The sequence below is a fragment of the Oncorhynchus mykiss genome, chromosome 5 (genome assembly GCF_013265735.2).
Source record: "Oncorhynchus mykiss isolate Arlee chromosome 5, USDA_OmykA_1.1, whole genome shotgun sequence".
In the NCBI taxonomy this organism is placed as follows: Eukaryota; Metazoa; Chordata; class Actinopteri; order Salmoniformes; family Salmonidae; genus Oncorhynchus; species Oncorhynchus mykiss.
Window position 1 is genome coordinate 47,293,450 of NC_048569.1, and position 26,636 is coordinate 47,320,085.

At 42.0% G+C, this 26,636-nt stretch overlaps 1 protein-coding gene across 5 annotated transcripts in view; it reads left to right on the plus strand.

Annotated features, from left to right (window-relative positions):
* The window catches only part of LOC110523972 (dymeclin), a 144,453-nt gene that overhangs the window by 63,792 nt on the left and 54,025 nt on the right, over positions 1-26,636 (plus strand). For all 5 annotated transcript variants that reach the window (XR_005051750.1, XM_036977713.1, XM_036977714.1 and 2 more), the window contains 5 exons: positions 6,645-6,833; positions 6,917-7,095; positions 10,569-10,694; positions 13,100-13,213; positions 13,409-13,503. Coding sequence is in view for 4 of the 5 variants with exons in the window: in XM_036977713.1 (XP_036833608.1) it covers positions 6,645-6,833; positions 6,917-7,095; positions 10,569-10,694; positions 13,100-13,213; positions 13,409-13,503 (703 nt within the window). In the remaining variant the exon portion in view is untranslated. The remainder of the gene's footprint in view (positions 1-6,644; positions 6,834-6,916; positions 7,096-10,568; positions 10,695-13,099; positions 13,214-13,408; positions 13,504-26,636) is intronic.

Here is a 26,636-nt window from a genome sequence, read left to right on the forward strand (position 1 = left end):
TATAGAGGTCCTAGATGGCAGGAAGCTTGGCCCTGGTGATGTCAGTGATGCCAGCAGCATACCACCCTGCATCCCACTGTTGGCTTGCTTCTGAAGCTGAGCAGGGTTGGTCCTGGTCGGTCCCTAGATGGGAGACCAGATGCTGCTGGAAGTGGTGTTGGAGGGCCAGTTGGAGGTACTCTTTCCTCAGGTCTAAATAAATATCCCAATTCCCCAGGGCAGTGATTAGTGACACTGCCCTGTGTAGGGTTCTGTCTTTCGGATTCCACGTTAAATGGGTGTCCTGACTCTCTGTGGTCACTAAAGATCCCATGGCACTTATCGTAAGAGTAGGGGTGTTAACCCTGGTGTCCGGGCTAAATTCCCAAGCTGTCCCTCATTCTGTCACCGAATCATCCCCAGCTCACAATTGGCTCATTCATCCCCCTCCTCTCCCCTGTAACTATTTCCCAGGTCGTTGCTGTAAATGAGAACTTACCTGGTAAAATATATATATATATATATATATATATATATTTTTTTTTTTGTTAAATGTACTGGGCTGTACCCTCTGTAATGCCATGCGGTCGGAGGTAGTTGCCATACCAGGCAGTGATGCCACCCATCAGGATGCTCTCGATGGTGCAGCTGTAAAACCTTTTGAGGAGCTTAGGACCCATGCCAAATATTTTCAGTCTCCTGAGGGGGAATAGGTTTTGTTGTGCCCTCTCCATGACTGTCTTTGTGTGTTTAGTTTGGTAGTGATGTGGACACCAAGGAATTTGAAGCTCTCAACCTGCTCCACTACAGCTCTGTTTATGAGAATGGGGGTATGCTAGGTTCTCCTTTTCCTGTAGTCCACAATCATCTTCTTTGTCTTTGTCTTGATCACGTTGAGGGAGAGGTTGTTGTCCACACGGTCAGGTCTCTGACCTCTCATTGTTGTCGATCAGGCCTACCACTGTGTCGTCAGCAAACTTAATGGTGGTGTTGGAGTCGTGCAGTCATGAGTGAACAGGGAGTACAGGAGGAGGGGACTGAGCACGCACCCCTGAGGGGCCCCTGTGTCAAGGATCAGCGTGGCGGATGTGTTGTTACCTACCTTTACCACCTGGGGGTGGCCCGTCAGGAAGTCCAGGATCCAGTTGCAGAGGGAGGTGTTTAGTCCTAGGGTCCTTAGCTTAATGATGAGCTTTGAGGGCACTATGGTGTTGAACGCTGAGCTGCAGTCAATGAATAACATTCTCACATAGGTGTTCCTTTGGTCCAGGTGTGAAAGGGCAGTGTGGAGTGCAATAGAGGTTGCATCATCTGTGAATCTGTTGGTGCAGTATGCACAAATGGAGTGGGTCTAGGGTTTCTGGTATAATGGTGATGATGTGAGCCATGACCAACCTTTCAAAGCATTTCATGGCTACAGACGTGAATGCTACGGATCGGTAGTCATTTAGGCAGGTTACCTTAGTGTTCTTGGGCGCAGGGACTATGGTGGTCTGCTTGAACATGTTGGTATTACAGACTCAGACAGGAAGAGGTTGAAAATGTCAGTCAAGACACTTGTCAGCGCATGCTCGGAATACACGTCCTGGTAATCCGTCTGGCCCTGCAGCTTTGTGAATGTTTACCTGTTAAAGGTCTTACTCACATAGACTGCGGGAGAGCGTGATCACACAGTCGTCCGTAACAGCTGATACTCTCATGCATGTTTCAGTGTTACTTGCCTCGAAGCGAGCATATAAGTGATTTAGCTCGTCTGGTTGGCTCGTGTCACTGGGCAGCTCTCGGCTATGACCCCCTTTGTAATCTATAATAGTTTGCAGGCCCTGCCACATCCGACGAGTGTCAGAGCCTGTGTAGTACGATTCAGTCTTAGTCCTGTATTGATGCTTGGCCTGTTTGATAGTTCCTCGGAGGGTATAGCGGGATTTCTTATAAGCTTCTGGGTTAGAGTCCCACTCATTGAAAGTGGCAGCTCTCCCATTTAGCTCAGTGCGAATGTTGCCTGTAATCCTTGGCTTCTGGTTGTGTTATGTACTTACAGTCACTGTGAGGACGACGTCCTCGATGCACTTATTGATGAAGCCAGTGACTGATGTGGTGTACACCTCAATGGAAGAATCCCGGAACATATTCCCGTCTGTGCTAGCAAAACAGTCCTGTAGTTTAGCATCTGCTTCATCTGACCACTTTTTATAGACCGAGTCACTGGTGCTTCCTGCTTCAATTTTTGCTTGTAAGCAGGAATCAGGAGGATATAATTATGGTCAGATTTGCCAAATGGAGGGAGAGCTTTGTACACGTCTCTGTGTGTGGAGGAAAGGTGGTCGAGAATATTTTTCCCTCTGGTTGCACATTTAAAACGCAGATAGAAATGAGGTAAAACTGATTTGTTTCCCTGCATTAAAGTCCCCGGCCACTAGGAGCACCGCCTCTAGATGAGCATCTTCCTTTTAGCTTATGGCTTTGTATAGCTCATTGAGTGTGGTTTTAGTGCCAGCAATGATTTCTGTGGTGGTATGTAGACAGCTATGAAAAATACAGATGATCTACTCTCGGTAGATAGTGTGGTCTTCAGCTTATCATGAGATACTCTACCTCAGGCGAGCAAAACCTCGAGACTTCCTTAGATATCGTGCACCAGCTGTCGGGTGTCTGTATTATATCCCTCCCGTCCGACTCATTGAAGAAGAACTCTTCGTCCAGTTTGAGGTGAGCAATCTCAGTTCTGATGTCCAGAAGCTCTTTTTGCTCATAATGTTGCTGCTACCGTCTCTTATGTACAAAACAAGTTACGAACAACGTGAAAAAAACAAACAAAATAGCATGGTTAGTTAAGAGCTGATAAGATGGCAGCCTTCCCCTCCGGTGCCATCACAACGCAGTCGCCTTACATCACTGCCTGACCTCACAAATGCTCTTGTGGTTGAATGGAAGCATGATTTCGTAATGAGGTGTTTGACGAGCAGGTGTCCACATACTTTTGGTCATGTAGAAAAGCATGTATCTGTCAGAAAATCGATAAAACATTTACAAATAGCCGATTCATTAACAGGTTTTGCTCATATTACATACATCTTCCAAAAATATCTAATATTTCGTGACAACTGATGCAACCTCTCCTACCTTGTTCATTGACCTACAAGTCATTTTGCATGCTAAACAACCATAGGGAATTCAGTAGCCTAGTAAATCTTAGCCTAGGCAGCCGATAGTGTGCAATACACTCTTGTCCCCCGTGGACCGGCTCGTACATAAAGCATCCTCCATTTAGGCTGCAAAGGCTTCATTTTCCTCCATTGCTTGAATGGCGAGCCGCTGGGAAAGAAACAATTGTGTGTACTGTCTAAATGAAACACAATTTTCCACCACCATTTTCAGATTTCTTTATGCTTTAAGATGTTGCTTTAAGATTGTCTGAAAATCCCAAAATGGTGGTGGCCTTATTAGTTCAGTGACTATATAATTTGTTAGGTACAGTATACGGAAAATATAAACGTTCTGTCACAGCGAAAATAATACATGCAGGAAGTCCAATCGATTGTGAGGTATGGCAAATACATTGTGATACATTTGGGTTGCGGGTTCTGAAATCTCTGCCCAGCAAGGAGGAAAGGAGCCGACCTAATCCCGCCTCCTACTTTTACTTTTCAACCCCTTTTCACCTGCCAATCAACATTGTCCATCTTCCCTCTCTGACTGTAGGCTACATCCCTAGTTGCATGGTGTGATCAAATCATTACGGCAAAAATATATCTACTAAAATGAGAGGGAAAGACGGGTGACAAGTAACATCCACTTCATAGGATGGGCTAAAAGGTTCAGTTATGTCACAAATGTTTAATTTGATTGTAACTTTCCTACAGTAGCCAGCTGACAGTTAACATATCCTTGTAAATTAAATTAATTTATGTTGCAGTTATAAAAGAAAGGCTTGGTACTGATGCATGCATCTATCGAAATGCGCTTTATGCCCTCTGTCCAAGTTTTCATTGGGGTAAATCAATTATGCTATTATTACATTTATGATTAGTCTACATTTTCATTTTCAAATTGGCAGAATGACAATCATTTACAAGATGATGCAGGGGATTTAGTTTGCAATCCAGGGACAAATTGCCTTCCTGGAGCGAGCAAAAGAATGTGATAATGTTGGCTAGTTTCATAAAATGGGAAAATATTCTTATAGACTGTTTTGTATCAAATACACTTGCCTTAAATACCCTACTCCTTGAAAGCCGTGTATTGATTATACAGTGCCTTCAAAAAGTATTCATACCCCTTGACTTTGTATCACTGGCCTACACACATTACCCAAAGTGGAATTATGTTTTTAGAAACATTTACAAATGTATTAGAAAAGCTGAAATATCTTGTCAGCTATTCAACCCCTTTGTTATGGCAAGCCTAAATAAGTTCAGGAGTAAAAATGTGCTTAACAAGTCACATAATAAGTTGCATGTACTTACTCTGTGCAATAATAGTTTTTTAACACACATTTTTAGTGACTACCTCATATCTGTACTCCACACATACAACTCTCTGTAACTGTCATGGTCAAAACATATTGATACAACAGTAGCTAAGATTGGGAGAAGTCCGTCACTAGCACACAGCTTGGACACCCATGCATACCCCACAAGACATGCCACCAGAGGTCTCTTCACAGTCCCCAAGTCCAGAACAAACTCTGATAGGCGCACATTACTATATGGAACTCTCTTCCACATCAGGTAACAGTATAATCAGATATTTTTTTTAAAACAGATGATAAAACACCTTAAGGAACAGCTGGGACTGTGAAGCAACACAAACAGATGCATACACACACATGATAACATACGCACTATACGCACACGTACACATGGATTATGTGTTGTAGATCTGGAGTATGGGCCTGAGGGCACACACTTAGTGTGTTATGAATGTATTGTATTGTTTTTAAAATTGTATAACTGCCAGTAAGGAAGAGTAGCTTGGCAGCATCTTATGGGGATCCATAATACATACAAATACCATGAGGCCAATGGTGACTTTTTAAAACGCAGTTTAATGGCTGTGATAGCAGAAAACTGAGGATGGATCAGCAACATTGTACTTACTCCACAATACTAACCTAAATGACAGAGTGAAAAGAAGGAAGCCTTTACAGAATAAAAAATATTCCAAAACATGCATCCTGTTTGCAATAAGTAAAATTGCAAAGAAATGTGGCAAACAATGTATCTTTATGTCCTGAATGCAAATCATTATGTTTGGAGCAAATCCAACACAACACATCATTGAGTACCACTCCTAAATATTTTCAAGCATGGTGGTGACTGCATCACGTTATGGGTATGCTTGTCATCGGCAAGGACTGAAGGAAAACCTTTTTTAGTCTGCTTTCCAACAGACACTGAGAGACAAATGCACCGTTCAGCAGGACAATAACCTAAAACACAAGGCCAAATGGTAAGCACCTACAGTGTTGCATTGAATGTTCCTGAGTGGCCTAGATAGTTTTTACTTAAATTGGCTTGAAAATCTTTGGCAAGACTTGAAAATGGCTGTCTGGCAATGATAAGTAAATGAACTTGACAGAGCTTGAAGAATTGAAATCCTTCAGAGTATATTGATGCACCTGTGCATCATTCTAAGTAACATAAAAAATCCCCTTAAAACTATTTTAGTTTAAGCTGGAGATATTGCATGGGCTCCGTCTCAATCCACTGCATCTGCCTAGGTCTGCCTTCCGCATCTGCTGTAGAAGGTGTTACTGCGGTGTTTGTCAGACCATGAGACATCCTGAAAATCACCTAGATATAGGACAGACACTAGGACAGACACAAAACCTTATTCCAAGGGGTATGAATACTGCCGTGATAAATGCATTGATACAACAGCAGTCAACAGCTGCAGTGTTGCTCGTTGGATTACTCCGTATCATGGAATAGGCTATGTGAATGTTTATAAAGACAAAAGGCAGACATATGGAATTATTTCATTTGGATGGATGGTTGACATGACAGAAAGGTAGGCGGATATTTTCTTATCTAAAATTTGGATGAATCTTTGCTTCAGTATACTCTTCTCAAGCTCGTTACGTCTGTTTCGCTCACGGGACTCAAGCCTGGATGGGCTCGCGCGCCTAGTAAAAACCTTAGCCGATTGTGCAATATATTTAAAAATTCTAACTAAATTCACCAGCGACATCATTAGGAGATAAGGATCGTGAGCACAGTGTTTCTGATCAGATCAACGATGATCTTCTAATGTATTTGTGTGACTACGATGCCATCTTTAGAGCACAGCATGAAATAGGCTACTACCGAGGTCTGATGATGCTTCTGACAATATAGTAAAAGGCGTGTTGTGTTGGTTTTGGGTGATGTGCTAAAGTCTGTATAACCCTGTGACGTGCAGTACCAGTCAAAAGTTTGGACACACCTACTCATTCAAGGGTTTTTCTTTATTTTTACTATTTTCTACATTGTAGGATAATAGTGAAGACATCAAAACTATTAAATTACACATATGGAATCATGTAGTAACCCCAAAAAGTTTTAAACAAATAAAAACATACTTTATATCCTTCAAAGTAGCCACCCTTTGCCTTGAGACAGCATTGCACATTCCATATGTGTTATTTCATAGTTTTGAGTTCTTCACTATTATGTTTCCTCCAGGTGGGTTGTGGAGTGTGTTCGCACTGGGTGGAGCCGGCAGTAAGCCAGGATTGGAACAGGAACAGAACCCTCTGCCACTGTCCAATCAGAGCCTGTTATTGCTTCTGGTGCTAGCCAATCTGACAGATGGACCCAACAACTGTCCCAATCCCTACAGACAGGCTGTCACATGCTTCAAAAACACACAAGGTACAGAATATGCGCTAGTACCAGTAAAAGGTGACAGGGGGACCTTTCAATGAATGGGTACTAAACCTGTGTGTTTTCCACAGACATGTCATCCGTCCCTACAGAGCAGCACCATATGTTCCAGATTAACTTCAACAGCCTTTACACAGCTCTGTGTGAGCAGCAGAGATCCGACCAGGCTACACTGATACTCTACACACTACTACATCAGAACACTAACATGAGGACATACATGCTGTCACGCACAGACATGGAGAACCTGGTGAGTTAGTCACAAATTGCGCACACATACACTACTCTCTACACACTGCTGCATCAAAACACAAACATGAGGACATATGCTCAGTTTATTAGGTACAAATTTAAAATCTTGTTGGTCACGTTTTCCGGCACCACATTCTCCTAACGGAAACTCTGAAATGTAATCTGTGTAATCTGAGTCATCCTCTTTGATTTACAGTGCCTTGCGAAAGTATTCGGCCCCCTTGAACTTTGCGACCTTTTGCCACATTTCAGGCTTCAAACATAAAGATATAAAACTGTATTTTTTTGTGAAGAATCAACAACAAGTGGGACACAATCATGAAGTGGAACGACATTTATTGGATATTTCAAACTTTTTTAACAAATCAAAAACTGAAAAATTGGCCGTGCAAAATTATTCAGCCCCTTTACTTTCAGTGCAGTAAACTCTCTCCAGAAGTTCAGTGAGGATCTCTGAATGATCCAATATTGACCTAAATGACTAATGATGATAAATACAATCCACCCGTGTGTAATCAAGTCTCCGTATAAATGCACCTGCACTGTGATAGTCTCAGAGGTCCGTTAAAAGCGCAGAGAGCATCATGAAGAACAAGGAACACACCAGGCAGGTCCGAGATACTGTTGTGAAGAAGTTTAAAGCCGGATTTGGATACAAAAATATTTCCCAAGCGTTAAACATCCCAAGGAGCACTATGCAAGCGATAATATTGAAATGGAAGGAGTATCAGACCACTGCAAATCTACCAAGACCTGGCCGTCCCTCTAAACTTTCAGCTCATACAAGGAGAAGACTGATCAGAGATGCAGCCAAGAGGCCCATGATCACTCTGGATGAACTGCAGAGATCTACAGCTGAGGTGGGAGACTCTGTCCATAGGACAACAACCAGTCGTATATTGCACAAATCTGGCCTTTATGGAAGAGTGGCAAGAAGAAAGCCATTTCTTAAAGATATCCATAAAAAGTGTTGTTTAAAGTTTGCCACAAGCCACCTGGGAGACACACCAAACATGTGGAAGAAGGTGCTCTGGTCAGATGAAACCAAAATTGAACTTTTTGGCAACAATGCAAAACGTTATGTTTGGCGTAAAAGCAACACAGCTGAACACACCATCCCCACTGTCAAACATGGTGGTGGCAGCATCATGGTTTGGGCCTGCTTTTCTTCAGCAGGGACAGGGAAGATGGTTAAAATTGATGGGAAGATGGATGGAGCCAAATACAGGACCATTCTGGAAGAAAACCTGATGGAGTCTGCAAAAGACCTGAGACTGGGACGGAGATTTGTCTTCCAACAAGACAATGATCCAAAACATAAAGCAAAATCTACAATGGAATGGTTCAAAAATAAACATATCCAGGTGTTAGAATGGCCAAGTCAAAGTCCAGACCTGAATCCAATCGAGAATCTGTGGAAAGAACTGAAAACTGCTGTTCACAAATGCTCTCCATCCAACATCACTGAGCTCGAGCTGTTTTGCAAGGAGGAATGGGAAAAAATGTCAGTCTCTCGATGTGCAAAACTGATAGAGACATACCCCAAGCGACTTACAGCTGTAATCGCAGCAAAAGGTGGCGCTACAAAGTATTAACTTAAGGGGGCTGAATAATTTTGCACGGCCAATTTTTCAGTTTTTGATTTGTTAAAAAAGTTTGAAATATCCAATAAATGTTGTTCCACTTCATGATTGTGTCCCACTTGTTGTTGATTCTTCACAAAAAAATACAATTTTATATCTTTATGTTTGAAGCCTGAAATGTGGCAAAAGGTCGCAAAGTTCAAGGGGGCCGAATACTTTCGCAAGGCACTGTAGTTCTTATTTTTTCCCTGCTGACACAGTGGGGCACAGTAGACAGCTGTTCCTGTGGGGTGTGCTGTGACGTCACCTCTTAGCAGGTTTTAAGTTTATTAGGGAGCACAGAGGGGGGGGGCGCCACAGACCATTGCTCTGCAGGACCCACCTGTGACAGAGGATCACTCCCACACACAGTGGAACCATGCTTGAACAAACACACACACACACACACATGGGTGGACACACATAGCGCTTCCCGAAGCACCCCTCTGTGGAACAATGCTGGAGGCCTAAACACACAAACACACACTTTCTCTTAGTGTAGTCTGGGATGTTGAATTCGTGTCAGAGCTTGCTCAGTGCACTCTGCCTGCTTATTCTGCAACAGTGTCAGTCTGCACAGCAGGAATGCAGGATTTCACAACAGAAGTTGACAGAATGGCTGTTGAACCATGGCAGTTAAACCATCAAAACAGAAACACCATGCAGACATGTACCCTGGAGAAACACCATGCAGACACGTACCCTGGAGAAACACCATGCAGACACGTACCCTGGAGAAACACCATGCAGACACGTACCCTGGAGAAACACCATGCAGACACGTACCCTGGAGAAACACCATGCAGACACGTACCCTGGAGAAACACCATGCAGACACGTACCCTGGAGAAACACCATGCAGACACGTACCCTGGAGAAACACCATGCAGACACGTACCCTGGAGAAACACCATGCAGACACGTTCCCTGGAGAAACACCATGCAGACACGTACCCTGGAGAAACACCATGCAGACACGTACACTGGAGAAACACCATGCAGACACGTACACTGGAGAAACACCATGCAGACACGTACACTGGAGAAACACCATGCAGACACGTACACTGGAGAAACACCATGCAGACACGTACACTGGAGAAACACCATGCAGACACGTACACTGGAGAAACACCATGCAGACACGTACCCTGGAGAAACACCATGCAGACACGTACACTGGAGAAACACCATGCAGACACGTACCCTGGAGAAACACCATGCAGACACGTACCCTGGAGAAACACCATGCAGACACGTACCCTGGAGAAACACCATGCAGACACGTTCCCTGGAGAAACACCATGCAGACACGTACCCTGGAGAAACACCATGCAGACACGTACCCTGGAGAAACACCATGCAGACACGTACACTGGAGAAACACCATGCAGACACGTACACTGGAGAAACACCATGCAGACACGTACCCTGGAGAAACACCATGCAGACACGTACCCTGGAGAAACGCCATGCAGACACGTACCCTGGAGAAACGCCATGCAGACACGTACCCTGGAGAAACGCCATGCAGACACGTACCCTGGAGAAACGCCATGCAGACACGTACCCTGGAGAAACGCCATGCAGACACGTACCCTGGAGAAACGCCATACAGACACGTACCCTGGAGAAACACCATGCAGACACGTACCCTGGAGAAACACCATGCAGACACGTACCCTGGAGAAACGCCATGCAGACACACACACAGTAGACCAGGACATCCTGGTAAACAGTGTAATGTGTTACTGAGTGGACTATCCTGGCTAAATAAATACATGAAAATACGAATAGCCAACGCACATGCTCGTTCTCTAATTATTTTACTCCTTCCCCTCCTCCTTAGGTGATGCCCATCCTCAAGATCCTGTATCATGTGGAAGACAGGAACTCTCATCACGTCTACATGGCCCTCATCATCCTCCTCATCCTCACTGAGGAAGATACCTTCAATAGGTCCATACATGAGGTGGTGAGTACTGACCCCTCACTCTAACCCTCACCATCCTCCTCATCCTAACTGAGGACGATACCTTCAACAGATCCATACGTGAAGGGGTGAGTAGTATCCCTGATTGATTGAGCCCTGAAAATGTACTCCAGTGTCACACACAAATGATGCACACCAGTAATTGCACTCCTATGACAGAAGGGACACAGCCCTGCAAACATGTGTTCCCTTTCAGCACGTTCTGGTTATAGACGTCTGAGACATTTCTCTGTATGAGGTATGATTTCTCAAACGTCAGGACATGTGCCATTTCAGATAAGAACAGTACATTCTATGATAGACACTGTCTCCCCATCTCCCTCTGTGTATTTCAGTCTTCATTTTTTCTTCCTACTCAGCTTGTCAATGAATTCGCCGTGTGTTTGAACAGAGAGCCTTTAAACCACTTAGGACACGGTGCTTGACACCATTCTGCTCTTCCATTACATTTTAGTTTTGTGAATCATTTTTGACATTTTAAAGTCATTCCTCTCTTTCTCTGTACGTGCGGAGCCTATCGAGTTTCAGGCAACTGGCTGGGCTGCATATGAATTTGTCTCCGTCTGAGTCCCAAATGGCACTATCCCCCATATAGTGCACTACTTCTCACCAGGGCCCATAGGGCTCTGGTCAAAAGTAGTGCACTATATAGGGAATATTGTGTCATTTGGGAACCCTGTTTGACTGCAGCAGGAAATCCGAAAGCCTAGGCTGTAGCTGCCAGCAGACTTCTCTCTGAGTCTCTATGTTTTGGATGAAAATCCATTTCACATTGGTCTCTTTGCTGTTGACATGTAATTTCCAGCAGTACTAGGTTCAATATAAACCAACCACAGTCAGGCCAGCTCTCAATATTCAGATGGGTGTTTTTCATCATAGAAAAATCAATGCAGAAGTACTTTAATGCTGTTGTGGTGTTTTGGGGCCGTGATTTGAGCCTGGGATTATACTACCATGTTGGTCTATGTTTTGTCCATCAGTTGCTGATGGTTGTCACCCAGTGCTGTGTCACTGTGACTCCATTTAGTGTCTCCAGAGCCAGGTGGATGGACTCGGATCATGTATTACTACACACATCACAGCTAGGCTTCTACAACCTCTTTTGCATTTGATAGTGCAGACGTGACCATGGCGCAGCCTAGTCAATTTCACAAATTATCTCTTTGAAGTCTAAATCTGTGATAGTTTGACAGTACAGAATAGGTCTTTAAATTAGTGCATTATTCTATTTCTGCATGTTAGTGGAAAAGAAGGTGCAATCTCAAATGCATTATTTAATGTGTAATTGTGTGTGTCTAGATTGCTTTTTCAGAATCTATATCCTTCCCCAACATAAAGTAAGGCCAAACCTTATGACATCCTGTCCTGCCAACCGTTACCGAGACTTACTTTACTTCTGACATGAAGTGCTGTTACCGTGGTCGCTAAGCACCCTGGAAACACAAGGTTGACAACCAGAAGTAATAGGCCTACTGTAGTAATGGAAAAATAGTTGCATGAAACACTTTTGATATTTGTGTTTTACAGAGAAAAAAGTGATTTGTGATCGAAACTGTGATAGCTACTGCTGGCGGTGCTCTAACTTTTCCTCTTAATTTGTACAGTACCGGTGTTTCTACTTTATTCATTTAGAAGTGGCGCGCCACTGCTAAATTCTTGCCGCCACACCAAACATTATTATTATTATTTATTTTTTGGGGATAGAAAAACTGTCAGTGTAAAGCTTAAATGACTAAAACCAGACCAAGTTTGTATAACATTTAAATGACCTATATGTTTTATATATTTGAGAACTAGAAATCGACTAAATAAAAGCTAAAACAATGAAACCAATCAAATAAAACTATGAATTTAGGAGTACTTTTGCCATGGCTGGCTTACCGATCGGGCATGCAGGGCACATGCCCAGGGGCCCCATTGATTTTGTTATAATGTTTGATCATAAGAACACAGAATTTGCCATGGCAAAATGCAACATTGTCTCTCCGCTCCATGGGAAAAAATTATAAAATTGCAGGAAAGTAGTCCCTTTTTGATCCAGAAAAAAACCTTGCTCATTGCTAATAGCACACCTGCCTGATAATATGGTATGGTCCCATATATAAGCTATGGTAAAAAGTCAGCCCTAAAATATTTTGGGGGCAATATGTTATATGCTCATGTCTGGGGAGGATTATAGATAGATCAGAGTCATTTGATTTTCATTCATTTTGGAGTATAATGTACCTTTAAAAAGTCACCCGAAATGACCTTCTCACAGTCCTTCTACAAAAAAATACCCCGGGGGGCATGCTGCTGTGGGCACCCCCACCTGCCTCTCCCTCCAACACTGCTAAAAAAAAATGCCTCGCCCTCTCGCCCTCTTTCTCTTTCTCCCTCTCTCCCAGGTATTAAAAAACATAACTTGGTATTCAGAGCGTTCATTAACAGAAATCTCCCTGGGTAGTCTACTCATCCTAGTGGTCATACGCACCATCCAGTTCAACATGACACGGACCAGGGTGAGTACACATGCGCACACACACACACACACACACACACAGACATACACACACACACAGACACACACACACACACACACTCACACAAATACACACATACACACAAATACACTCTCCTAGCTTTGTTTTCTCCCAAGATCATCTCATTGGAATTCCAGGTAGGTCAATACACGTCTCTCATTTCCTCTCTTCCAGGATAAGTACCTGCACACCAACTGCCTGGCTGCCCTGGCCAATATGTCTGCCCAGTTCCGCTGCCTACACCAGTATGCAGCCCAGCGCATCATCAGGTGAGGCTACAGCTCCGTCCTCCGTAGAACTATTGCTGACTGTCAACACAGACACGGGTATGGCCAATGCTTGTTAATGGGTATTAATATGATCTCAACTCGAACTAAAGCCTACTGGTAGATTGAACATTGTAGAGGTTTAGCAGGTCTGTGCAGCACCTTCTGGTGTAGATATTCCAGGGTTGTGTTTTGTGCTGAGTGGGAAAGACCACCTATCTTCTTAGCTACTGATGTTGCAGCGTTCCCTCACCAAGGCAGTAGAGGCGGAGAAAAACAAAGGTTGGATTGATTGTCCTCATCAGAGAGGATTTAAATGAGTCATTTGATTACGCTTTTGTTTTCTTCCTTGACTCATGGCCTACAGTACCTTCTGTACTAAAGTCTGCCACTATTCAGTCACAAACATTACCATAAAAAAACGTTTTTATTTTTATAAGGTCTACCACAGAGGACCAACCCTTGCCAAATCACCACACCAGTATGCAAGCATTAGCATGGATTGATTCACAACACATCATTTCAACATTTCCATAACAACTGTGGCTAAGATAGTCGATCGTTATATTGGCCGATTATCACATTCCAATCCATTTCTTGCAGATTGACGCAGTGCTTCCAGATTGAAAACAGTGTTTTTAGGTTGGCGGTTTGGAAGTGTAGCTAGTTAAGTCCGACATAAAATGACTATCATTATATTGGCAGATTATTGCATTACAATTACAATTTGCAACGCACTGATTTCAGATTGAAACCATGTTTTTAGATTGGTGGATTGGAAGTACAGATGGGTTACACATTTCCCTTGGTGCCAGTGACCATGTTGGTTTGGTGCATGACGGAATTAAAGACAAGCACATATAAAGTATAAGGTCAACATTTTAAGGGTAATAATTGTGCATATTTATTCTGTTTTGTAAATTATCCTGTAGGGTGGAGTGGTAGTATTTTATATGGTGATTATTTGATGTGTGATTTCGTTTGGCTTCTCTGAATGCCTTGACGACTTGATACATAGCAACAGATTCCAGATTGCCTTGGTAGCTTTACTAAGCACACAAACAAGCTTAGACAAACACATATATAAGAAAACACACTCACTCAGTCACACAAACACTTACTCCACCCTGATGATGGAATAAAGTTGCTGGTCATAATAAGACACATAGTTAGTGGGAAAGTGCTTGGAATTACGTGCTTTGTGTTTATTTTGACTTTCTTTTACTCTCTTTTTATTTGTAAAACAATTGATATTAGATATTTCACTGGATGTACAGATTCAATTTATGCCAACGTCTTCGTCAGCTGCAGCCTTTGTAATGCTGTAGCCTAGGTCTATTGCTCATCTCGTGGCTCATCACATATTAGACCACTTGGCTAGCTGTCATAGATCTGTGGTTGGCTCTCAATAAAGACATCACGTCTTCTGGTTGTGTATTCTGGCTTTGAAACAGTCAGTCAGTCAAGGAAGGTAATGGTTATGACTCCAAGCTGTTGAGAGGGAGGAGATTTCTCATGACTCTGTGGTTAGAAGTTAACTATATGAATGAATGGGAATGTGAAGGGCTTGCCCAGTGACTCACCCAGATCATTGTTCCAGATGAGCCCTGGTTAGGAGCACACACTCCACTGGTCATACATTCTAACACACATACACACTCCCTTTCAATGTTCACCCAGAACGACCAGACAAGTGCATGGCCTCTCCTCTTCCTCTCATCAATTCATTCAGGATCATTTAATGCTGTTCGTGACCACGGGGAAATGGAAACAGAAATGCATACACACACACTCCTTCGTGTTTTATTATTACTAAGAGAGTAGCCGAGCTGACACAGTCTTTCTTCAAATTGTATTAGTCACATGCGCCCAATACAACAGGTCACCTTACAGTGAGATGCTTACTTACGAGCCCCTAACCAACAATGCAGTTAAAAAAAACAAAAAAACGACTAAGAATAAGAAATAAAAGTAAGATTTGGGATGTGGTGGTGGAGGGAAAGGTAATAGTAGTTCCTACACTGATTTGCTTGTGCATCTCTGCATCTCAGCCCCATTGCAGATGCCTCCAGATCTTGCCTCCTCTCCTCTACATCATCTCTCTACACGTTTACAATTGAGTCATTTAGCAGACGCTTTTATCCAGTGCGACTTATAGGAACAATTAGGGTTAAGTGCCTTGCTCAAGGGCACATCGACAGATTAGTTACCTAGTCAGCTTGGGGATTTGAACCTGCTACATTTCGGTTACTGGCCCAGGGCTACCTGCCGCCCTACATGTATCTAATTTCACAAACAAAGTAGAAAATACTACTGTGTTGTATAAGAGCATGTGAAGTATATCTAGAACGCCAAGCTTCAGGCAAAGCATTGGTTATAATTTTACATTTGAGTCATTTAGCAGACACTTTTATTCAGAGTGTCTTGAGTGTATAAGTATTTTCATGCTTTTTCCTACTGGCCCCCCATGGGAATCAAACCCACAACCCTGGCTACACAGGACTGCTACATGAACAGTCAGTGTCGTAAAGGAAAGTTATTCCAATGATTTTACTGCATGCTCAAGGCTTAAGTCAATGTTAGATTTTCTTTAACTGTCTAGTGAGAATAGTTTGCTGGAGTCAAACACAAATTCGAATCCTTCGATACTTTTGGCTGTTATCAGTTATTATTCTGGGATGTCTTGTTGAGCTATAATATTAAACAAACTGACAATCAGTGATGGCTTCTCTTTTGCCTCTTTTTGAACCCCTTTGTCACCTTTCTGACCGTAACCCAAACATACTATGCGAAAGTATTTTACGTTTTTTTTTTTTTATGAAATTGGAGAAAACAAATTATTTTATGTATTTTTTTGTCCTTTTTTTCCTCCTCCCCTTTTCTTTCAGCTGCGCCAGCCTCCACATGCGGAGATACTTGTATGTTCTGGACCATATGTATTTCCCCCACTCCAGTTGCAGTCGCCACAAACACTGGCTGGTTCACCGCGTGCGACGCACTAGGACAGGAGCTTGTGCACTTTACTTGCTCGCTCATTCTCAAGTCCTATGCTTCCGGGTTATAACCAGACTCTAAGACTACTAGTCTTCTGCTGCCCTCTCTTCCTGCTTCTTTTACATTTTTTAAATTATCTTTCTGTCCTACTGATTGCTGCATGAGCACAGCATCATTTGTATTGCATCTTTGCATGCTGGAATGATTCACGGATAATGGACTCGCTGAATGGATCCAAAATGACCCCCTATTCTCTAGAGCCCTACCTTTGACAAAGATACATTCTACACATGCATGTTCTTTGTAAAGCCGTGCCTGTCAGTCGGTGGCGGTCAGTGCCATTTAAGATGAGTGAAGAAATGATATTGTATTACAGCATGTTGGATGACTGTCATTTCATATTCCATTCACCCAGTTCAATGTAACAGCAATATTTTTAGGCTACTACACGATACTCAAATTTTCCTATGCCTATCACGAGGTTGCTACAACCATGCCTATGAATGAAAGTTTACAACATAGGTGCATACAGGTCGAGAGAAAATGTTGGTGTCATTCAATCCCGCCTTGCACACTCTTGCCTGCATCTAGCTGATCTAGGGTGTAACTATTAGTAGAACAATTGCAAACAAGAGTTTCTTTTTGACAAATTCTGGTATGTTTATTGCCATTTAATTCCATTTGCTTCCATTTAAGAATCGTTTTTCAACAGAATCGGTGGTGAATACACCCCTGATAACACATAAACACAGTTCACTTTCATACCAGCCACGTTGTATTCCTTCTCGCATCGATTTGATTTTCTCCTCTCACCTTTTTTCCCTTCGCTTGTGGACTTCAATGCACAACACATCAGCTGTGTAACCAGGCAAAAAAAACTTTCCAAGCCAATCCATATCATAACCACTACACACAACCTACATCGTTGTCACCATATTATATCAAGTAATGTCATAGTCAACATAGCTAATAGAACTAACGTGTTAGTAAACCAGCTACAATCATGCAGTAACGTTAGTGTACAATTTAGCACTTAAACTGGTGGGCCCCGGTGGCAATACATTTGTAAAAATCAAAACCTTGACTTGGAAGAGTTCCAGTGTTTTGTTGGATAGTCTTAGCCAGCTAGCTAACATAGCATCCCTCTGTTTGAGCATGGTGTTTGAGGTGGCTAAACTAGCTAGCTGCATTTGCTAGCTAAGTGAGGGGAAAGAATTACCATCTCTGTCTATCTTGCTTCTCCATTTTGGAAGAAATGTATTTGTTCAAAACTGTTCAACTATTTTCTTTCTCTCTTTGAGTCAACTACTCACCACATTTTATGCACTGCAGTGCTAGCTAGCTGTAGCTTATGTTTTCAGTGCTAGATTAATTCTCTGATACTTTGATTGGGTGGACAAAATATCAGTTCATGCTTCAAGAGCTATAATAGGCTGGGGGACGTCCTCCGGAAGTTGTTATAATTACCGTGTTAAGTCTATGGAAGGGGGTGAGAACCATGAGCCATGTATGGAACCATGTATGGAAGTAAATGTACCCAGAAGCTAGCTGTCCTCAGGCTACAACATGTAGCTACCCTACAGAGTGCTGCTGACACTACTGTAGACCTTAATTGCAAAACAGTGCGTTTTAATCAATTATTTGGTAACGTGAAAATATTTAGTATAGTTTTATCTAAAAAGGATCAGTTAAAAAAAATTGTAAACTATTTTTAATTTAATGAAATTCACTGAGGATGGTCCTCCCCTTTCTCCTCTGATGAGCCTGCACTGCTGCCTGTGCTGTAGACTAGGGTTTTGCAGTCAGTCAGTGTGGCAGAGTCTTTGTGCTGGTGGGGATCACCAGGTGTGCCTCTCAGTCTTATTAATACCATGGCTACAAAAGACGCCATAGAATCTTAGTTACCCTACAGACAGACTCAGACCCAGGCCTCTTAGCCAGCACTGGTAATCATATCTCAATACACTTTCAGTACCTCAATCACCCCACATAAAGCCAATGATAAATGGACTCCGTGACCTGCATCGGATGAATGGTGCTGACATGTGTAGCAGGTGTACATCTCAGCTCAGTACTGCATTTATCCGGCTAGGTTCTTTTTGCAACAATTTGGGAGATTCTCTCCCATTTGGTCTAGCTATATGTTTTTTTTGGGGCCCTAGTCTGCTGATGTGAGAGAGAGAGAGAGAGAGAGAGAAAGCAAGTGTGTGTACGTGCGTGTGTGCGTGTGTGTAGGTGAGCGTGTGCGCACTGCTCACCGGTGGCCAGGCAATTTGGCTCTCTCTCAGTAGGTCAATCTGACACAGCTTCCAGGCACTGTCTAGACTAGACATGAACAATTGAACAGGTTGCCATGCCACTGATGCCAAAACAATAGTGTATGGCAGCTAGCACCCTGCCCTGTCAATCAATTAGTAACAAAGTGTGCCCCCTCCATCTCACCACCTTTATAAAAAGGCCATGGCTGTGGATCAGACTTTTCCCTGATCTTTTTTTCCCCTCATACTTAAGGACCCGAAGCTTCTGCTCGTGTGCTGATCACGTTCTCTGCATTTGTTTATTCTCTACTTTACACAATCTCTGCTCTACTCGTAGAGAACAGGCTACTCGGGCTCGTTTAATAAAGTTAGATCAAAGCTGAATCAATGTCTGATCACATAATGATAGTATTCTACATAACAAACTGAATATAGTAGCATAGTATAACGTTACTGCAAGACAAAAATACCACGTAATTTCTCTCTTGTGGCCAAATTCAACAATGTGCGCCACTAGGCAAGATACACAGGTAGACTATGCTATAGTTTTAACACCATCTGCTCTAAAATTTGCTCACTTTACAAGATCATTCAACTCATGAAACTGATTGAGATGAAATGGTTGGTATGCAGATGCTGCATGGACATTTCACCGGTAAAACCTGAAGAATTAGGTAAATAAACACTTGACCAGAACGTGATCTGCACATGTGCAGAAACTTCAAGGCCTTTAGTCCAGGAAAAAACAGGTCCGGGAGAAGCCGTATCTGCAACCACTCCCATTTTAAAAAACACAGAGACCTCATAACAAAGGATGTTTGTTCCCCTTCAGTTTTTCCCCTTAGGCTTTTAAAGAGGACAAAGCTTCAGAGCATGCCCAGACGTTAAATTAACTGAATAAACAATCCCAGATCTCAGTCAAAGCCAGCATAGTGTGTCTATGATTTGGAAACAACGAAAACAAAACTGAGCATGCCCATATCTCATTCATTTTACCAAGTGTGACTGTTATGTTTTGGAATCAACAAAAACACACACGCCATGTAAAAGCCCCAATTAAATACTATATTTTTTTATATGACATACCCTAGTGTGTATGTTTTACAATCAACAATTAAGCAATAGTACACAAGGCTATGTGTTATGACATTTTTATCATGGCTGTGATGTGGTCATATCCGCGAGGCGAAGCCGATTGGTGTAGTCCACCACAGCCATGATAAAAATGTCATATCACATGGCCTCGAGTGTACTATTGCTTTTATACAACGGGTTACCTGCATTAAAAATCAAGATTATTTCCCAAACTATTAATTTTGAAACAAAAACATGATGCTACATTTACTAACACTGGTTGTCAAGTGACATTTTAGGTGGTCTCTAGTCGTTAGTTATTTTCATATTGACTGCCATGTAAAGCAAAATTTCCCAAATGCTGATTGATAGTTCCAGAACATTGGTTTCTAGGGACGCTGTCCATGGTTCTGAAAACAGTGCACATCTGGTCTATGCATAGGAAAATGTTATGTCAGATGGAAACATTGTAGGGGCGCTGTCCATGGAGCTGAAAATGGCGCTGAAACATTGTAGCAAAGACATTGATACAGCAGATCAGAATAGAATCCACAATGACACTTTTTTTCAGATGTTCACAGCATCGACAGCTATTTATTCGTGATACACATTGAAATGCATATTTCCATTCAGTACTTGTCTAATGCCGGGGACTCAAGCGCAGCTGGCCACCTTTTCTCAGGAACAACTGCCTTGTTGTCGCACGTAGCTGTTAGGATGTTACTCCATCTCTTTCTGTTATCCGTGGACGGCTTCCAATAGCTCCTAAGAGAGCTTTCAGCCCTGCGTCCGTACACATAGTCTGGCCTCCAGACCTGCATCGGAGAGCTGCTGGATGGCAGTTGTCCTGATGCAGTGTTTGGTATACCTATGGGATGTGCCAGCCTCAGAGAGAGAGAGAGAGCGAGCAATTAATAATGACAATATGACAATGATTCTATTCATGTTTATTATATTCATATACTGTATAGCAGCCTAGCTATTTGAACAAAATGTTATACCTTGCACAGACGGGGCAGCATTGATGAAAGAGTGTTGAGTCCCATTGGCTCTATGGTATACCACATGTTGTCGTCATCAGAGAGATTTTGTTTGGGGTGTAGATAAAAGGCTGGGGCATGTTCAGGTAATTTCGTGATTTTTCTAGCGATCAAGCAAAGCTCTTTCCCTAGGTTTTCATACATGCAGCCACAACGATTCTCTTAGTCTCTTTCCATTGGATTTTTGTGGTTCTTGATTTCTTCATTGAAACTCAGTGTTGCCTATCTCGATCCATTTTTGTCCTCTTTTATTACGAATGAGTCTGGCTTCAGTTTGCGATTTCCTTTGTTGCCTCTTCGGCCAAAAGCAACTGCAAATCAAACCACACCTTATTCAGTAATCCTCTAGGGGTGGCGGGGCTCAAGGCTTCGGATTTAGGTTCTGCTGTGTTATAGCTGGGTGTTGGCTGGTTCTGTCCCTGCCCTCCCTTCTCAGCTGTTTTATGATACCAGCAAAGACATTGTTTGCTTTCAGGAACTCCGTTTCTCTCATCAGGCACCAAGGCCAGCTCAGTAGAGGCTCATTTAAGTGGCAGTGTCCAACAATGCTGCTGATTCTATATCAGTCTCCTTTAGCAGTCCTTGCGGTGGCATAAAAACTTGGGAGAATATTACCCTTCTCCTGTTTTGAAACAGTTGCCAGATCGATGTTTATCCCCTTTTCTGACAGCCATTTCAGAAAGCACTTCACTGACTAACCTTCATGTCTTAAAGTAATGATGGACTATCGTTTCTCTTTGCTTATTTGAGCTGTTCTTGCCATACTATGGACTTGGTCTTTTACCAAATAAGGCAATCTTCTGTATACCACCCCTACCTTGTCACAACACAACTGATTGACTCAAATGCATTAAAAAAAGAAACAAATTCCACAAATTAACTTTTAACAAGGTACACCTGTTAATTGAAATCTGTTCCAGGTGACCACCTCATGAAGCTGTTGAGAGAATGCCAAGAGTGTGCAAAGCTGTCATCAAGGCAAAGTGTGACTACTTTGAAATATCTGAAATCCAAATATATTTTGATTTAACACTTTTCTGGTTACTACATGATTCCATATGTGTTATTTCATAGTTTGGATGTCTTCACTATTATTCTACAATGTAGAAAATAGTAAAAAAAATAAAGAAAAACCCTTGAATGAGTAGGTGTGTCCAAACTTGTGAGTAAAAACCTGTTTTACTTTGTCAATATGAGGTATTGTGTGTAATTTCATCCATTTTAGAATATGGCTGTAACGTAACCACGTGGAAAAAGTGAACGTGTCTAAATAGTTTCCGAATGCACTGTATGTGTGTTTTTCCATGTGTGTCTGTGTGTGTGCCTGCCCTGCTCCTTTCCCTGCTCCTGTGTGTTATTAGGCGGTGAGCTCCCCTGTGTATTCCCACACGGCTGTTTATACGTCTCTACTTGTTATTATTGAGCATCAGCCACCATCTGCTCTGCTGTTTCTAGAGACTGAGCTAGGCTGTCCGTGCATCCCAAATGGCACCCTATGCCTTTTGTAGTGCACTATATAGGGAATAGGGAGCCATTTGGGGGGGGGGGGCACTCTCTATTTTTCAAGGGTAGGGGCATGTGGTGATGGACAGCTCAGTACTGCATGAGGAGCCTAGGCTGAATTGATTTAATTATTTATGTTCTGTGGTCCAGGCTGAGTACTCTGAGATAGAAGAGAAAGATTACAGGAATGTTACTAGAAAAAATGGTTGTTTGATTCAATGGTGGACTGGGTGCCGATGGTATGCCATTTGAAGCTGGTTGCTTAGAAATTGCATGCAGTAATGACTGTAGCTGTACAGATTTTTTTCTCAAGTTTGAGGTGTATCTATATATTTTATACATATTTTTTTTTGCCAAATTATTAAAAAAATCTCTCATATTGTTCCCACTTGGTTTATAAAGACGATAGAGAAAGAGGATGTGTCTCGGTCTGTGTGTGTTGGCATGTAGCCTATGTTGTCAAGTATTTGTGTATATTGATGTGTGTTGATCCATGGTGGCCTGTACTCAAGGTCAGTGGAGCAGACCATGAAATACTTTATTTTTGTATTATTATAATTTTTCTACTTTTTACCTCTTTTTCTCCCCAATTTCGTGATATCCAATTGGTAGTTAATTTTGTCCCATCACTTCAACTCCCATACGGATGGTCGAGAGCCATGCGTCCTCTGAAACACGATTCTACCAAGCCTCACTGCTTCTTGACACGTTGCTCACCTAACCCGGAAGCCAGCCGCACCAATGTGTCAGAGGAAACACTGTACATCTGGCGACGTGTCAGCATGCATTTGCCCAGCCCGCCACAGGAGTCTCTAGAGCGCGAGGAGACGAGGACATCCCAGACGGCAAACCCGCCCCTAAGCCGGATGACGCTGGGCCAATTGTGCGCCGCCTCATGGGTCTCCCGGTCACGACCCAGGTCACACACCCGTGATCGCACCCGGGTCTGTAGTGATGCTTCAAGCACTACAATGCAGTGCCTTAGACCGCTGCGCCACTATGGAGGCCGACCCTGAGAGACTGAATGATGTACAGTGCCTTGCGAAAGTATTCATACCTCTTGGATTTCTTCACGTTTTGTTACAAAGTGGCATTTAAAACATTTGTCAACAATCTTCCCAAAATACTCTGCCAGAGGAAGATTATTATGTTTTTGATTAATATATATTAAATGAAATATAGAAACACTTTTGGCAGCGAGTACAGCTTTGAGTCTTCTTGGGTAATTCTTTAAAGGTGCACTATGCAGAATTCCTAGTTGCATAAATTCTCACAGTTTGCCTATTTTAAGTTTGTGCAAAACAAGCAATGCATAGTGTTGAGAATCATTGTACTATCTAAACTGCTGTGTAATATCTTTCCAATAAGCAAATATATTGTATTTTCAGCTGTTTGAAGCTGGTGTACAAAACCGAAAATAAAAGACGCAAAAACGTAAGAACAGGAAATATAGAAATAGCGCACATAGAACCGATCTACCGCTTCTAAGATTTGTTGTCAATGAAAATGAGAGATCTTTAACTCACATTTCTATGTGAATCTGGTCGGGTCGCCCCAAAAAAGTTACATATTGCAGCTTTAAGAGCTTTAGACACTGCATTGTGCAATATTAGACCATTATTATTTTCAAAGTTCTCCAAGCTCTGTCAAGATGTTCGGGATCATGGCTAGACAGCCACTTTCAAGTCTTCTTGGTAAGCAACTCCAGCATAGATTTGGCCTTGTGTTGTAGGTTCTTGTCTTGCCGAAAGGTGAATTCCTTTCCCAGTGTCTGGCGTAAGGCAGACTGAAGCAGGTTTTTCTGTAGGATTTTGCCTATGCCTAGCTCCATCCCGTTTCTATTTATCTTGAAAAACTCCCCAGTGTTTGCCGATGTCAAGTATACCCATACCATGATGCTGCACCACCATGCTTGAAAATAAGGAGTGTTGTGTTGGATTTGCACCGAACATAAGGCTTTGCATTTAGGCCAAAAAGTGTATTCCTTTGCCATGTTTTTTTGCAGTATTACTTTAGTGCCTTGTTGCATACAAGATGCATGTTTTGGAATATTTGTATTCTGTATATTTGTGTATTTGTTTCACTTTGTCATTTAAGTCATTATTGTGGAGTCCCTACAATGTTGTTGATCCATCCTTAGTTTTCTGCCATCACAGCCATTGAACTCTGTAACTGCTTTAATGTCACCAATTGCCTCATGGTAACATCCCAGAGCAGTTTACTTCCAGTCCTGCAGCTCAGTTCAGAAGGATGACTATATTTGTGTCTGGGTGGTTTAATACATCATCCACAGCATAATTATTAACTTGACCATGCTTAAAGAGAGATTCAGTGACTGATTTGTTATTGTTACCCATCAATATACCAATCACTGCCCTTTTGAGGCACTTGAAAATCTCCCTGGTCTTTGTAGTTGAATCTGTGCTCTGTAAAGACAAAAAAACCACTCTAGGCCACTCTGAAACTACACAGAATGTATGTAGAAGTTATAATGGACCTATATATATTATTTTTTTAAACTGCCCTTTTTCTAGCCCTCAAATAGATTTTAACAAACAAATCATTAAAACAAAATCTTTGCGGCCCTCCGTTTAATTTCTTAATGTGGCCATCAAGCCCAAAAGTTTACCCACCCCTGTTATAAGTTTACCAATAGAACAAGGATTGGTTGACGTCCATATTCTGTTACACAGAATCTATTTGATGATTTTGGAGAAAACGGATGTGAATAGTAACGTTAGTCTGATGTCTGAATGATATTGGGTACCAAACATGTATAAGCTGCATGTGTAGTCAGTCTCCGTCAACAACGAACATGGTCTGCAACTCTAAAGAATATTATTGAACGATTTGTTTCAGAATAGATACGATTTTCACCTGTTTGTTTGTTTTGACCTTGCCTTGCCAGCCTGCATACTAAAGATTCAAGCATCCCTTGCGCAGCCTTGTTATCATGCCATTTACTTCTTAGTACTACCAGTCTCTGTGTGTCCCAACTGTCACCCTATTCCCTTTATAGTGCACTTCTTTTGACCAAGGCCTATACAGCTCTCGCATAGAGTTAGAGGACTCACATCTGTATCTATCCCGTTATGGTGTCTGTGACAGCAAAATAAGAAGAAAATTGACCACTTCAAAATGGATAAGGATCCATTTTGAAGTGGTCAATTTTCTTCTTATTTTGTGGATTGATGTTGGGGTCCTGAACCAAATCCTGAACCAAATCTTATGTCATTGATTTATTGTGGCCATTAGATGGTAGTGATATAACTTAGACATTTACAAACCATATTTAACACAAGTTGAAGAAGAGAAGGCTCTGATCATTGGCCCAACCCATAGGAATCCCCACCCAGTTGACTACTTTAAAATGGTGGAAGCCCTCAATTATATCCATGAGTCCTCTAACTAACTCTATGGGCTCTCGTCAAAAGTAGTATGCTGTATAGGGAATAGGTTGCCATTTGGGATGCATATGTCTTTTATGTACGTCAATCCATCAGGATCCTCTACATCTTTCACACAACAAACTTTTTCTTTGTTCTATTATTTTCTATTATATTTAGCTGCACTTTTATCTCTGAGGCTTGTTTGCCTTGCTTTCATTCCCCTGGTTGCGTTGTTGTTTGTGTTAACATGCCTTGTGATGATGATGCCTCTGTTTGGAATGACACACAGACACACTGTTTGGAATTATTTGTTAAGACAGCTAATGTGTAGATAGACGGATGAAAAGCATATGCCAAACCACCAAATCTGCAGTTGAATGAGTCATACAAGCCTTTTCTAAAGAATCCATAGATGTACGTAGCTGGAGCTTCTGTCTGCATCCCAAATGGCCCCCTATCCTGTATTTAGTAGACCTTAGGGCTCTGGTCAATAGTATTGCACTATGGGGTGCCATTTGGGATTCACCTTATTATTATTATACCTTTATTTAAACAAGGAACACAGACTGAGACCAAGGTCTCATTTACAGCTGGGCCCTGCATGTACATGTTTACACATACAGTTTAGGTTCAATGATTTAAAAAAATAAACAAGACAAACTAAACCATCACAGACTGATCTGTGATCTATAGTTTCTAAATAATGCTACTGAGAAATTGCTGTATTTTCTCTCATTAGGAATTTGTGTTTTCTAAAAATATATTTTCTAAGATATATTTGGGTCTTTCTATAAATAATGGGTCCAAAGTGTGACTTTGGGATGGATCAACATTTCAAAATGGATAATATATGCCAATTGGCCCATAAACCAAAATGC